The 12,219-nt window shown below is 40.3% G+C and overlaps 1 protein-coding gene across 1 annotated transcript in view; it reads left to right on the top strand.

The window, feature by feature from the left end:
- Positions 1-11,567, top strand: part of PTPN21 (protein tyrosine phosphatase, non-receptor type 21) — a 91,310-nt gene extending 79,743 nt beyond the window's left edge. The window contains exons 15-20 of the mRNA XM_011974322.1: positions 3,567-3,704; positions 4,896-5,117; positions 7,296-7,424; positions 7,613-7,847; positions 8,273-8,433; positions 9,076-11,567. Of these exons, the coding sequence (XP_011829712.1) occupies positions 3,567-3,704; positions 4,896-5,117; positions 7,296-7,424; positions 7,613-7,847; positions 8,273-8,433; positions 9,076-9,204 (1,014 nt within the window). The 3' untranslated portion in view covers positions 9,205-11,567. The remainder of the gene's footprint in view (positions 1-3,566; positions 3,705-4,895; positions 5,118-7,295; positions 7,425-7,612; positions 7,848-8,272; positions 8,434-9,075) is intronic.
- The last annotated feature ends 652 nt before the right edge of the window (positions 11,568-12,219 follow it).

Below are 12,219 nucleotides of genomic sequence, written 5' to 3'. Positions count from 1 at the left end.
GGGTTTCACCATGGTCTCGATCTCCTGACCTTGTGATCCATCCGCCTCGGCCTCCCAAAGTGCTGGGATTATGCTTTCTTTTAGTAAGTTTTGGGTTTGAATTTTAAGTTGATTTTTAAGTTTTTCACAAGTGTACAACATGACTCACGTACCTGAACAGTAAAGGTCAATGCCTTCAGCGGACACAGATTTAAGAGTGTAGGGAGCAGTGATTCAGGGATAAAATGTGGGTAGATTTTCCAAAGTAACTCTACCTGAATCCCGGAGCCAGCTGGACAGAGTCCTTTTATACTTCACACCCTTCCCATTGCATTAAGAACTGTCTGTTTTTATGGTGACTCAAGTACTTTCCGCAAATGCTATTTGAGTACAGCTAAGTACTCAGGCCTATTTTATCCCTGTATGTTTTGAATGGGGTCTGGTAGGTTCAGTTAAATCTGAGGACGTTGATCAATTTGGTTCTCTTAAAAGAACTTTTCTCTCCCATTGACTTTTAAGACCACAATAATAGTAAAATTATGTGATTGGATTATGGTTTTGGTCCTTTTTGCTTACAGGATTCTACTTAAAGAATGGGTATGGCAACTGTGGTCACGAGGAAAGAGCAGAGGTCCTACGAGTTAAGAACCTTGGGGCTGAGTCTAGAGCCATTTGTTAGTTCTTGGTGACATGGTCAGGACCCTTCATGCGTCAGAACCTCAGCTTCCACATCAGATAACCTCCGATCACGAGGACGGTCATCCCTGCTCTGCCTGCTTCATGGCATTATGTCCCACATGCAGTTAGGCATGAAAAAATGCCTCCTGAATTATATGATTCAGCGTAACTGATTTTAACCAAAGATTTGCTTTTATTTGTTTTGACACTGATTACCTTGTAAAAGAGGCAGCCATGTGGCCTCAGACAAGCTATTTAATCTCTCTGTGACTCAGCTTTTACGTTTGTCAATGAGAGGACCCCAGAGAATTGTTGGGGGAATAAAATGAGGTTCTGGCACATTGAAAGAGCTTAGTCAATATTAACATTACTGTGAGGTGGCATCATACATTGAACTTAATGGTTTTCAAGAGTGGAAGAGGCCAATCCCCTGTTGTCTCCTCTGACCGTTCATAGTAACATGGGGTTGCCATTATCTTAATCGTTACAACAAATTTCCTAATGTGAATTAAGGTTATGGAGGTTTAGTATTAAAAACAGTGAAATAAACTGCAGACAAGTAGGAATGATTTTAGAATTCTCCACCCATCTCCACCTCCAGCGACCTGATTGTTATCTTAAAGGCAGACTGGTTTGGGTGCTTATACATCTACATAAAGATTTTCTTTTTGTTGTACCCTTTAGTGCAGTGGTTCTCGCATAAGAAATCACTGTGCAGGGTATCCTATGCTTATATTCTAAGGGCTAATTAAGGCATATTCAAGGCTAGTTTTGACTACATACAACAGTCTTCCAATACTGGCTTTAAACTGACCTCACAGCCAATCAACTTTATCCAGCGTGTCCCAGTGTGGGATATTTTGAGTCATTTTCAGACAGAGAAGTGCGGGAGCTAGCTCGTATTAGCTGGCAAGAGCTGACTTAAATTTTCAGGAATCTTGTGAGCCAACTGATGTGACATTAACAGTTTGAAATTGGCTGTGATGGGAGTATTTACACCATAGATATGGGCAAACACCAATCAAAACTTCCTTCCAAGAGCCAGTGTTAAATATTACCAGAACATCACTGTTTTCTGCACGTTAGAACCATTAAATTTCAGCCTAAGCAGGAACTTTTTAGTCTGTATGCCTGTGTCTGAGTGTATCTGTCTCTTTCTGTCTAGGTGAGGCTTACAGAGGAAAAGTGACTTGCCTGAAAGAAGTTGGTCAGTTAGAGGCCACATGTGAACCCAGGCCTCTGCTGCTTCTAGTCTAGACTGCATTATGTGGGGAGCTCATTATCAAATATGAATTATAAAATTAAAAATTAATCCACTTAGCTTTTTGAGTTAGGTACCAATCATAGTCTCCAATTACAGCAGCAATCTTTTAGGATTTTTTCCCCTCTTACCAAGATGCCTTTTCCCTCTGTTCTTGCGCCATTATCATGGGGCTTCCTGGCCTGTTACAGGTTGAGAGAGCTGGAGTAACACTGATTTTGTTTACAGGGCAGAACGATTTTTTTCCAGTTGGGGCTACTCATTATATTGATGTCTTCCAAGGAAGTGCAGTATATCCAACGAAACTTAGCATTGGTTTTTTGAGACGGAGTCTCACTCTGCCCCCAGGCTGGAGTGCAGTGGCATGATCTCAGCTCACTGTAATCTCCGCCTCCCGGGTTCAAGCCATTCTCCTGCCTCAGCCTCCCTAGTAGCTGGGACTACAGGCATACGCCACGCTGCTCAGCTAATTTTTGTATTTTTAGTAGAGATGGGGTTTCACCCTGTTGGCCAAGATGGTCTCAATCTCCTGACCTCATGATCCGCTTGCCTTGGCCTCCCAAAATGCTAGGATTACAGGTGTGAGCCCCCGCGCCTGGTCAACTTAGCGTTCTTATGCTTATTATTCTCAGAGAGGAAAATCATGCTCTAATAATAACTTTAGGAAGCACCTGATTTCAGGAGATAAGATTTTGTTGATGCCTTCTGTTCTGTCCTGTCCTCCTGGTGTCATGATGGAGATTTTAGCTCTGTTTTATTTTCCTTGTTTAAAAATGTAGCCATTCTGAGAGGTAGCGTGATCTAACCTGGGTCATCCAAGTCCACGCTAGAACGCAGAGTAGCATATGAGGAGGGAGCTTCAACACACAAAGGGGGCTGCTGCAGAAAGCATTTAATTTTTTCAGAATGACTTAAAGAATTTATATATTTTAAAAATTATAAAAGCTGGCCAGGCATGGTGGCACATGCCTGTAATCTCGAGCACTTTGGGAGGCCACCACAGGAGGATTGCTTAAGTTTGGGAGTTCGAGACCAGCCTGGGCAACATAGTGAGACCCCATCTCTACCAAAAACACAGAGATTAGTTGGGCATGGTGGCATGTGCTGGTATTCCCAGGTACTCGGGAGGTTCAGGTGGGATTGTTTGAGACTAGAGGTTGAGGCTGCAGTGAGCTAGGATGGTGCCACTGCATTCCATCCAGCCTGGGTGACAGAGTGAAGACCCTGTCCCAAAAAAACAAAAACGAAAACAAAACAAAAAAACAAACAATAAAAGCTTATTATAGTCAAGTGATTGCATTTAAAGCTTTTTTTTTTTTTGGACTTCAGCTGATTTTTTATGTCTGTCTTGTTTTAAAAGGAATGCGGTCTGCCTGGAGCCTCACCTTTCATTACAACAGAACTTTGTAACCAATCGTGTTTCAAAACCTTCTATCTGGAAGACTTATCAGGGCTTTGGCCTTGAAAGGAATGTCTTCCTACTAATGTTTGGTAAACAAGTGGTGTGTGAAGGAGTGTAATCTTTCTGGGTTTATTGTGAAAGGAGAACACTCCCTTTGTGTGTTCCTGGTCTTCAGTGCATTGACATTTCTTTTCACAGGGGTTGTATTTGTGTATGTTTCATATATACATATAAATTATTTTACAGGGAATGAAAAAGACTCGAGTAGATGCAAAAAAAATTGGTCCTCTTAAACTGGCTGCCCTAAACGGACTCTCCCTATCTCGAGTGCCTCTGCCTGATGAAGGAAAGGAAGTGGCTACCAGAGCAACAAATGATGAAAGGGTACGTATGGGACACACGGGGCTTTGCGCCTTCTCTGGAACAACCGGTAAATACTACGCAGATGCCTTCATGAGATTTTGGTGAATTTTCTAACGCAATTTAATAATAAATGATTGTTAAGGAATTTTGTAATATGGTCCTCAAAATTGGGGCAAATGTATAGCTAATGTCTATAGATAATTTCAGGTTTGAATGCTGATTTTTTGTTTGTTTCTCTGTGTTCTTTTTTACCTTCTCTTGGCCTTTTGGGGCAGTCTTCATTTTGATGGCCTTAAAGTGAGAAGAAATCTACAAAAATACAGGAGCATACATAGGAAAGACAGTAGACACTGACTTTTATTATATTGAAAGTTTATCTCGAGAGTAGTTTCTCAATTTTTCAAAACTTGCTTTTGTGCCTGAGGTGTATTTTCTAAGAGTTTTTATTACATCAAAATCAGATATGCATACATTTGCTTTACAACGGGATCCTGGAGGTAGTTTCCAATATTTCCTACTGCTTTAGTCTTTTATATGTCGTATGATATAAAATGAAAACACGTGTTCATAGATGTTGGAACTCATTATCCGTCCCCTAGATTTACTGTTCCCCAGGAGAATTCCATCTATTGGGGGTCACAAAATTGACCACAGATCTAGAGAAAATGAATTCAACAAATTTCTTTAGGCCAATTTTCAACTTTAAACAAAACTTTGCATTATATTTCTCACCAAAATGATTGTCTTTTGTTCTTTTAATTCTTGTTGTTGTGACTTGTTAAAATTTTAACTTTGTTTTCACCTAGAATTTTGTTTTTGTTTTTATTTGTTTTGATTTTTTTGAGATAGTGAACCTCACGGTTCACTGCAGCCTCAACCTCCTGGACTCAAGCAGTCCTCTTGCCTCATCCTCCCAAGTAGCTGGGACCACAGGCATGCACCACCACACCTGGCTCATTTTTTAATTTTTTGCAGAGACAGGGTCTCACTGTGTTGCTCAGGCTGGTCCTGAACTCTTAGGCTCAAGTGATCCTCCCTCCTTGGCCTTCCAAAGTGCTGGGATTACAGGCATGAGCCACCGTGCCCAACCTAGAATTTTCAATATTAGACAGTGCTAGGTGTGAAGCAGAAAATAAGATTTCAAATATACAGTGAAAAGGTAGCCACGACATGTGGCTGTATTCATGTTATTCCACATATTCTGTTTTATAGTGTAAAATTCTGGAACAACGATTAGAACAAGGAATGGTATTCACAGAATATGAAAGAATTCTTAAGAAACGGCTAGTTGATGGGGAGTGCTCAACAGCACGACTCCCTGAAAATGCAGAAAGAAATCGATTCCAAGATGTTCTTCCTTATGACGATGCGAGAGTGGAGTTGGTCCCAACTAAAGAAAACAACACTGGTTACATCAATGCATCACATATTAAGGTGAGAGGAACGCCTCAAGTAATAAACAGCACATGCAGTTTCAGTTAAATTACAAGAATGGTAAGAATTGTATTCATGTCTGTTTAGAATGCAGATATTTTAAAATTTATTTTCATTTTATTGTTTTAGATAAACACTCTAGTTTTGAACATTTGTGACAAACTGTACTACAAGCTGGGAAATCCACACACCAGTGCTAGGTAAAAAGTGTCTGTCAGACAGAGCCAAAGTCGTGTCTCTCCATGTGCGAAACCACTCTGCCCCCAGCACTGTTACCAGGATTCAGGGCACACTTATTTGCCTGGCTTTTTTTCTTTTGCCTTTTTTGAGATGGAGTCTTGCTCTGTCACCCAGACTGGTGGAGTGCAGTGGTGTGATCATGGCTCCCTACAGCCTTGACCTTCTGTTGCCTGGCTTTAGAACTTTGTCCTTCTAAATCTGAAGACCTCTTTTTAGCTCATAAATTCTTCTGGGAGCCACTGAATTGCTAGTTTTTCCTCATCACATACTGACATGCATTTTTATGTAACAGAAGTGTCTCGGCTTTTTGATGGTGTTCACAAAAACTTTCAAAAGGTGCCATCTGTTCTCTTTGCATACTCTTTGTAATAATTTTTAAGTATCATTTTGTTCTTTGAAGAAGTGCTTTTTTCCTGGAACCAGTATAATGTCATTAAACTGGGGTAATGTTTATGGTGAGAGATAGGGGGTCTAGTTTTATTTTTCTGCTTATGGATATCCAGTTTTCCCACCCCATGTATTTAAGAGACTGTCCTTCCCCAATGTATGTTCTTGGCACCTTATCTGGGGTAATATCACTGCCATGAAAATGGACAAAATGATGATTCACAACACATGATGGAATAAAGCCAGATGTTCCTTCTTCCTCATTGTACCCTTTGTTCATGCTGGCCACATTCAATTCTTTATTTTGGGAAGGAGAAATCTCATGGTGAGTGAAGGAGTAAGTGTGGACAGGTGGTGCTTTTTTTTCTTTAGTTTGCAAGTATTATTTGAGAAGGGAACAAGCTGACACCAAGGCTTTCTGGAGACTGGAAGTCTGCCTGTGAATGCCAGGACCCCTTGATGGCTTTTGGGAACCTATGCACATACTCTTTTATTTTTAAATATAAGATCAGCATACTTTACTTAAAAATGGAGCGTTTCTTTGAAATAACTCATCCAGTCTCTTATGACTAGATGGATAAGAATGAATGATACTGTAGTTCTGTAGTGATATTTCAAAATCTTCAGCAGCCACTTGCAGAATAGAGGAAAGAATTTGAGACCTGGGTCTGACTCCTAGATCTAAAATGAGGTGGGACCTCACTTTATAAGCTGTGTTGTGGGACCTCATCTCAGTTATATGGAAATAAATAAATGATGACACCTACCCTGCCGGCTTCTCACTAGCCCTTCCTCCTCCCTAGTACTTATTCACTGTTACAATCTGCTACTCATCCACAGTGGCAGCCACTGGGTGCTCAGTGAGATGATGTGGAGCAGTGACTAGGGGACTGGCAGCCCTGAGTGAGAGTGCATGTGACACAAGGCTTGGCACTGGGTTTTACATTTAGTGAGCGTCTGGAGACAGTTATTGTCGTCACTCAACATTGGTGAAGCCAAGATTTAACCCAGGTCTCTTAACTACAAATCTAGTAATTACTGTTGTATTAGACTGCTCTCAAGGAAGTTAAATCTTAAGTGGAAACTTAATATTATTGTGGAGAGTGACCTTGACTCAGAAGTTCAGAGGTGAGACTATCTTAAGTAGGAAGTTTTTTTTTTTTTTTTTAAGGAAGAGGGACCATGGCTGTAATAATAGCTACTTATTGAGTTATATACCAGGTACCATAGATACTGACTCAGTCCTCACAACGACCCTATGAGGGTAGGCAGTATTTTTATTTTATAAATGAGAACTGAGATTCAGCAAGGTTAAGCAGGTTGCATAGATATTATGTATATTCACAGTACCTACGTTTATAAAAATGTCAGTAATGCAAATTGTATTCACAAGGGAAAAGATGAAAAGTCTTTCCTTATTCTGCTGAATAATCCAGTTTACTACTTTTTTACGTTTTTAAACAACTTTTTTAGTACTACCATGAATGTATGCATACATACCTATGTATATTATACACACATGTCAATTTTTTTAACCTTTTCTAATCCCAGGTCTCTGTCAGTGGAATTGAATGGGATTATATTGCCACACAGGGACCATTACAGAATACCTGTCAAGATTTTTGGCAGATGGTATGGGAACAGGGAATTGCAATTATAGCAATGGTGACAGCAGAAGAGGTAGGTATTCATTTCTCTTAAGTGATTTTCTCAGCCTCTGAAGAACAGTTAATGTTAATCATCTAGAATCCTGACCTGTGGAGAAAAAGGCAGGGTAGGGTTGTGGTTCTGTTTCAGATGTGCCATCTGTGTGAGAAGGGCATCCATTGTCGGATCTCGAGTCATTTAACCGTGCTCATCTTTAACAGGAGGGTGGAAGGGAGAAGAGCTTTAGGTATTGGCCACGACTTGGTTCCAGGCACAACACTGTCACCTATGGAAGGTTTAAGATCACGACCCGCTTCCGCACAGACTCTGGCTGCTATGCCACCACGGGCCTGAAGATGAAGCACCTCCTTACTGGGCAAGAGAGGACCGTCTGGCACCTCCAATACACAGACTGGCCTGAGCATGGCTGTCCAGAAGACCTCAAGGGATTTTTATGTGAGTGACTTTTAAGTTTGTTCCCAGGACAGCTGCCTCTGGAGCTGTTAAACAGAGAGGAACATTTATGTTTCTGAAATATTTCCTTTATGTTCTCTCATATAAGCTTCGGACTTGTTTTAACATAAAGAATACAAGTGTTTTGGGGAGGGTTAACAAGAGGTTTATAAATGATGATTTGGTAGTGAGTAGAATGCCACAACTGACTCAGTGTCTCCCCCATTTCATTTTGTAGACCAGAAAGTGGGCAGAGGTAGTGACTTGCTCAGGGTCACACTGTCCCTCGGTGGTTGGGTTTGGTTCACTGGTACCCAGTGCTCTTTGTCTGCAGTCCTCTTAATCAGTGGGGAGAATATGAAGATTGAGTCGTCAATGTGATATGCCTTGATCCTTGAGTATTTTTCTATTTCATTGATTTTCCACAGCGTATCTTGAAGAGATCCAGTCTGTTCGACGCCATACAAATAGCACAAGTGATCCCCAAAGCCCAAACCCTCCGTTGCTGGTCCACTGCAGTGCTGGGGTAGGAAGGACTGGCGTGGTTATTTTGTCGGAGATCATGATCGCCTGCCTGGAACACAATGAGGTGATGGCGCTTATGATTGCCTGGCCTTTTTGGGTGGAAATAAGGCTGGGGAAGATAGGGACGTAGTGACCTAATAGCTCTTTTTGCGCACATTTCCTTGGACTCTGGTGGCCTCAAGATGTCACTAATGTTCCCTGCAAAAGGCTGTGTCTTCTTGGAGAGTCTCAGTACCAATTAGCATATTAAAGACTGAGAAGTCATATGATAAATAAAGCTGTTCAATTTTGTTTTACTTGCTCAAGGTTTTTCAAATTTGAGCTCAGAACTCTTTTTTTCTGTTTACATTTCAAGGATGATTCATGCTGCCCAGAGCCCTTGAGGGAAATAGATATTGAGAGCACACTATGTTTTTGTAGAATCTTGGTATTTAGTGAGATATGGTAATTATGTCCAACCATACAGAGTCAGTGAGCTATACCCAGGGAATGTTCACGAAATAGTCTGCATGGACATTCTATTTATAGTTAAAACTAATCCGAAAATCAGAAGTAGGCCATCATGGCTTATTCTAAAAGATGCTAAGGTAGAAAAGAGACTGTGTGCATCTCCTAACCAGGTTTCTGCCAGGACACTAGTGTCTTCCCATCCTTTCTCTCTCCCAAGGGGAACGCATTATCTTCATTACCATTTCTCTCAACCTAGGTACTGGACATCCCGAGAGTACTGGACATGCTGAGGCAACAGAGAATGATGCTGGTGCAGACTCTCTGCCAGTACACGTTTGTGTACAGAGTTCTCATCCAGTTCCTGAAAAGCTCCAGGCTCATCTAAGCTCCCAGATTCCTTACGGGGCCAGTCATGTGAAGCGTTTACAGCTTTAAAAAAAAGCGCTTGCCTAACTCATACTTTCCCCCCTTGACACTTGATCCACGCAGCGTGGCACTGGGACATAAATGGTGCAGTCTGAATGGCGGCGCACTGAAGGAAATGTGCGAAGCACAGGCTGAAGACGGGTTTCTAACCTGGGAAAGGTGCTCAAGGAGGACTTGGTTTCAAGGGCCTTGCCCTGCCCTGGTCTGTCCGGTTTGCAGTACTTGCACACATTTTGGAGATTGTATTTTCTAGACAATGCTCTATTTTACTGAAGCTATGCTGGGCAATTCTGGCAATCATTAAAGCGCATAGATTTCTATCTTAAACTAATTTTTGATAATGGAGTTTTATTTTATGACAAATATTTAGGGATTTTCTAGTGAGAAACAACTTTGTGTAGGGATGATCCACAGATATGAGTGGCTCCTATATAACTTTGTATTTAAAAATCATGTTATCTTTTGTAATTTTTTGAAAACCTTGGTTACTTAATGGTTTAGTTACCAAACTGAAAACTATACTGAGAATCTGTAAGTGTTATTTTGAAACATCAAAAGGATTTTTCTATCCAGAACATTTTTTATCCTAAAAATTCTATATAGTTGTATCTTCTCTATTTTTCAAATGAGAGCTCAACTCATTTAGATACTGAAATGAGTCAGTTAATGTAAAGTTGGGATGAAGGCACATTATTTAAAATGTAAGAGAATAAACATTATTTTTTCAGTATTACTCATAAATCTAAATGAATTTGATTTTATTGGTTGAAAATGAAGTGAAAAACAATTGCCTAGGGTGGTTTTAAGCACTTTTTTTGTTAAAAACATATCTGAGTTTTAATGTATGTGTTGTTTTGTAGATGGCACAATAACAATGGGCACTGAGAAGTGTTTTGGGAGAGATTAAGGACTAAGTATGTAAGATGACTAGGACAAGAGTCGGGGAGTGTGATGGTAAATGCAGGATGCCTTCGTCTTTACAAAAATGCAGTATTATCTATACTCAGACTGAGGTGCTGGGATGGAGAGCAGGGGCTTGGAGTATGGGGGCTGACCCCACAGCACTGTCCCCAGGGAATTCAAGTCCTCTCACAGCCCGTGACTTACTCTGTTTCCTTGGGGGTTTTCCCACCTAAACCTGTATTGTTTCTTTTTCATAAATAAATTCAGCATTATAGTATCATTAAAAGAAGCCTTGAAAAGGCGTATTTTTCCTTTTGGTTGAAGGAAGGGAATAGTTAATAATAGTTTTCACCTCTTCTCCCACAAAGTACAGTCCAAATTTGTGCACAGAGATTGCTATGGTATTCAAGAGGTACTTGCATTTTAGCTCCTTAATTCCCTGGTCAGTGTTAGCTGTTTAGTGCCCCCTCACCCATCACGTTTAGGCACATCCCAATAGACAGAACCAGGCTGAGTTACAGGGGGAGTGTGTCATCACTGGCCCAGATTAAGATGGCCTCGTCAGAATGACCGTTGAGTAGGTACGGATGAATGGAATATTTAGTGGAGGAACCCTTTCCTTTTTCCTTCTTTTTGGGGTCTCTTCTTAAAATGAAAAGCTTCCAAAATATCAAATCTAGGGCTGTTTCCTAAATTACACTATTCTAGGCATCATTTTGATTCCCATGTCACTCCTTAACTCACTTCTTTGAGCACTACAAGTATGTTGTCAGCCACGAGACAGGACTTCCTAAATAGTGTGTGCATCAGCCTAACTCTGCCTTACTCAGAAACCAACCACCTAAGAGGAAACTCAGAAGATATTAATGAAAACTAATTGAAAGTATGCACACTCTCATGTAGGAACAAAATTAAAATTTTACATTATTTTACAACGTAAATTACATTTTGTAGCAACAAAATGTAAATTTTGTAAATACAAAATTCTTTTTAAAGTCCTGTTTAAAGAACAATAGAACTAAGTGAAAATACTCAGAACGAGCTCCTTAGAAGAAAGGAGTAAGAATTTTTTACTGGGACTATTTCCCATCTCTAGAAAAAGTGCTTCTTCCCTTCCCCCTCCCTCTCCATGGTACGTTTTTGTGAAAATGCTTTTCTATCAGGTTTAAACAGTTTGACGTAGCTCATTGACAAGAACATATTGTAAAACAAATCTAATTAAAGAGTAATATATGGTCTATTTGTGTTTCTGTTGTAATAATTTGATAAGTAAACTTCTGAGGGCAAAATTACTGTTTAAATCTATCACTCTTAAAATGTTGCATGTTTGACATCGTTCCTAAGAGCCATGTAATTTTAAACATTTAATTGCAGTTAGTGAATATGAAAGGATTTCTGAATAAAAATCTATCCACATTACTAAGCTTTGAAATAGTGTGATTTTCAAGAGCAAACTAGAACATTGAGGGTTCATAGGTTTACCGCCTCTGAAATTAGTATATTAATGTCTGCCAAACTTACACAGTGCTTCATGTATCTTAGTGTCTTTAATACAAATTATCAAAATGTGCACTTCTACAAAGCGTCGAGTTATAAACCAGTGTTCTCCACTGATCAATTTTGGTATCTTTGGCATCAGTTTTCCTGATTAGTGGGGTCTTTTGATGAAATAGTTTAGCTGATAGTTTTGAGCACAGAAAGTACTCATTTTATTTTTTATTTTTGAGATGGAGCCTTGCTCTGTTGCCCAGGCTACAGTGCAGTGGCACAATCTCGGCTCACTGCAACCTCTGCCTCCTGGGTTCGAGCCATTCTCCTGCCTCAGCCCCTGAGTAGCTGGGATTACAGGCGTGCACCACTATGCCGGGCTAATTGTTGTATTTTTAATGGAGACGGGGTTTCACCATGTTGGCCAGGCTGGTCTCCAACACCTGACCTCAAGTGATCTGCCTGCCTCGGCCTCCCAAAGTGCTGGGATTATAGGCGTGAGTCACTGTGTCCGGCCAGAAAGTACTCATTTTAGAGTATCATTTGGAATGCTTATTGTAGTCATTTATTATTAATGTCTTCT

Source organism: Mandrillus leucophaeus, unplaced genomic scaffold (genome assembly GCF_000951045.1).
Source record: "Mandrillus leucophaeus isolate KB7577 unplaced genomic scaffold, Mleu.le_1.0 Scaffold144, whole genome shotgun sequence".
In the NCBI taxonomy this organism is placed as follows: domain Eukaryota; kingdom Metazoa; phylum Chordata; class Mammalia; order Primates; family Cercopithecidae; genus Mandrillus; species Mandrillus leucophaeus.
This window is presented reverse-complemented; position numbering and strand designations above follow the sequence as displayed.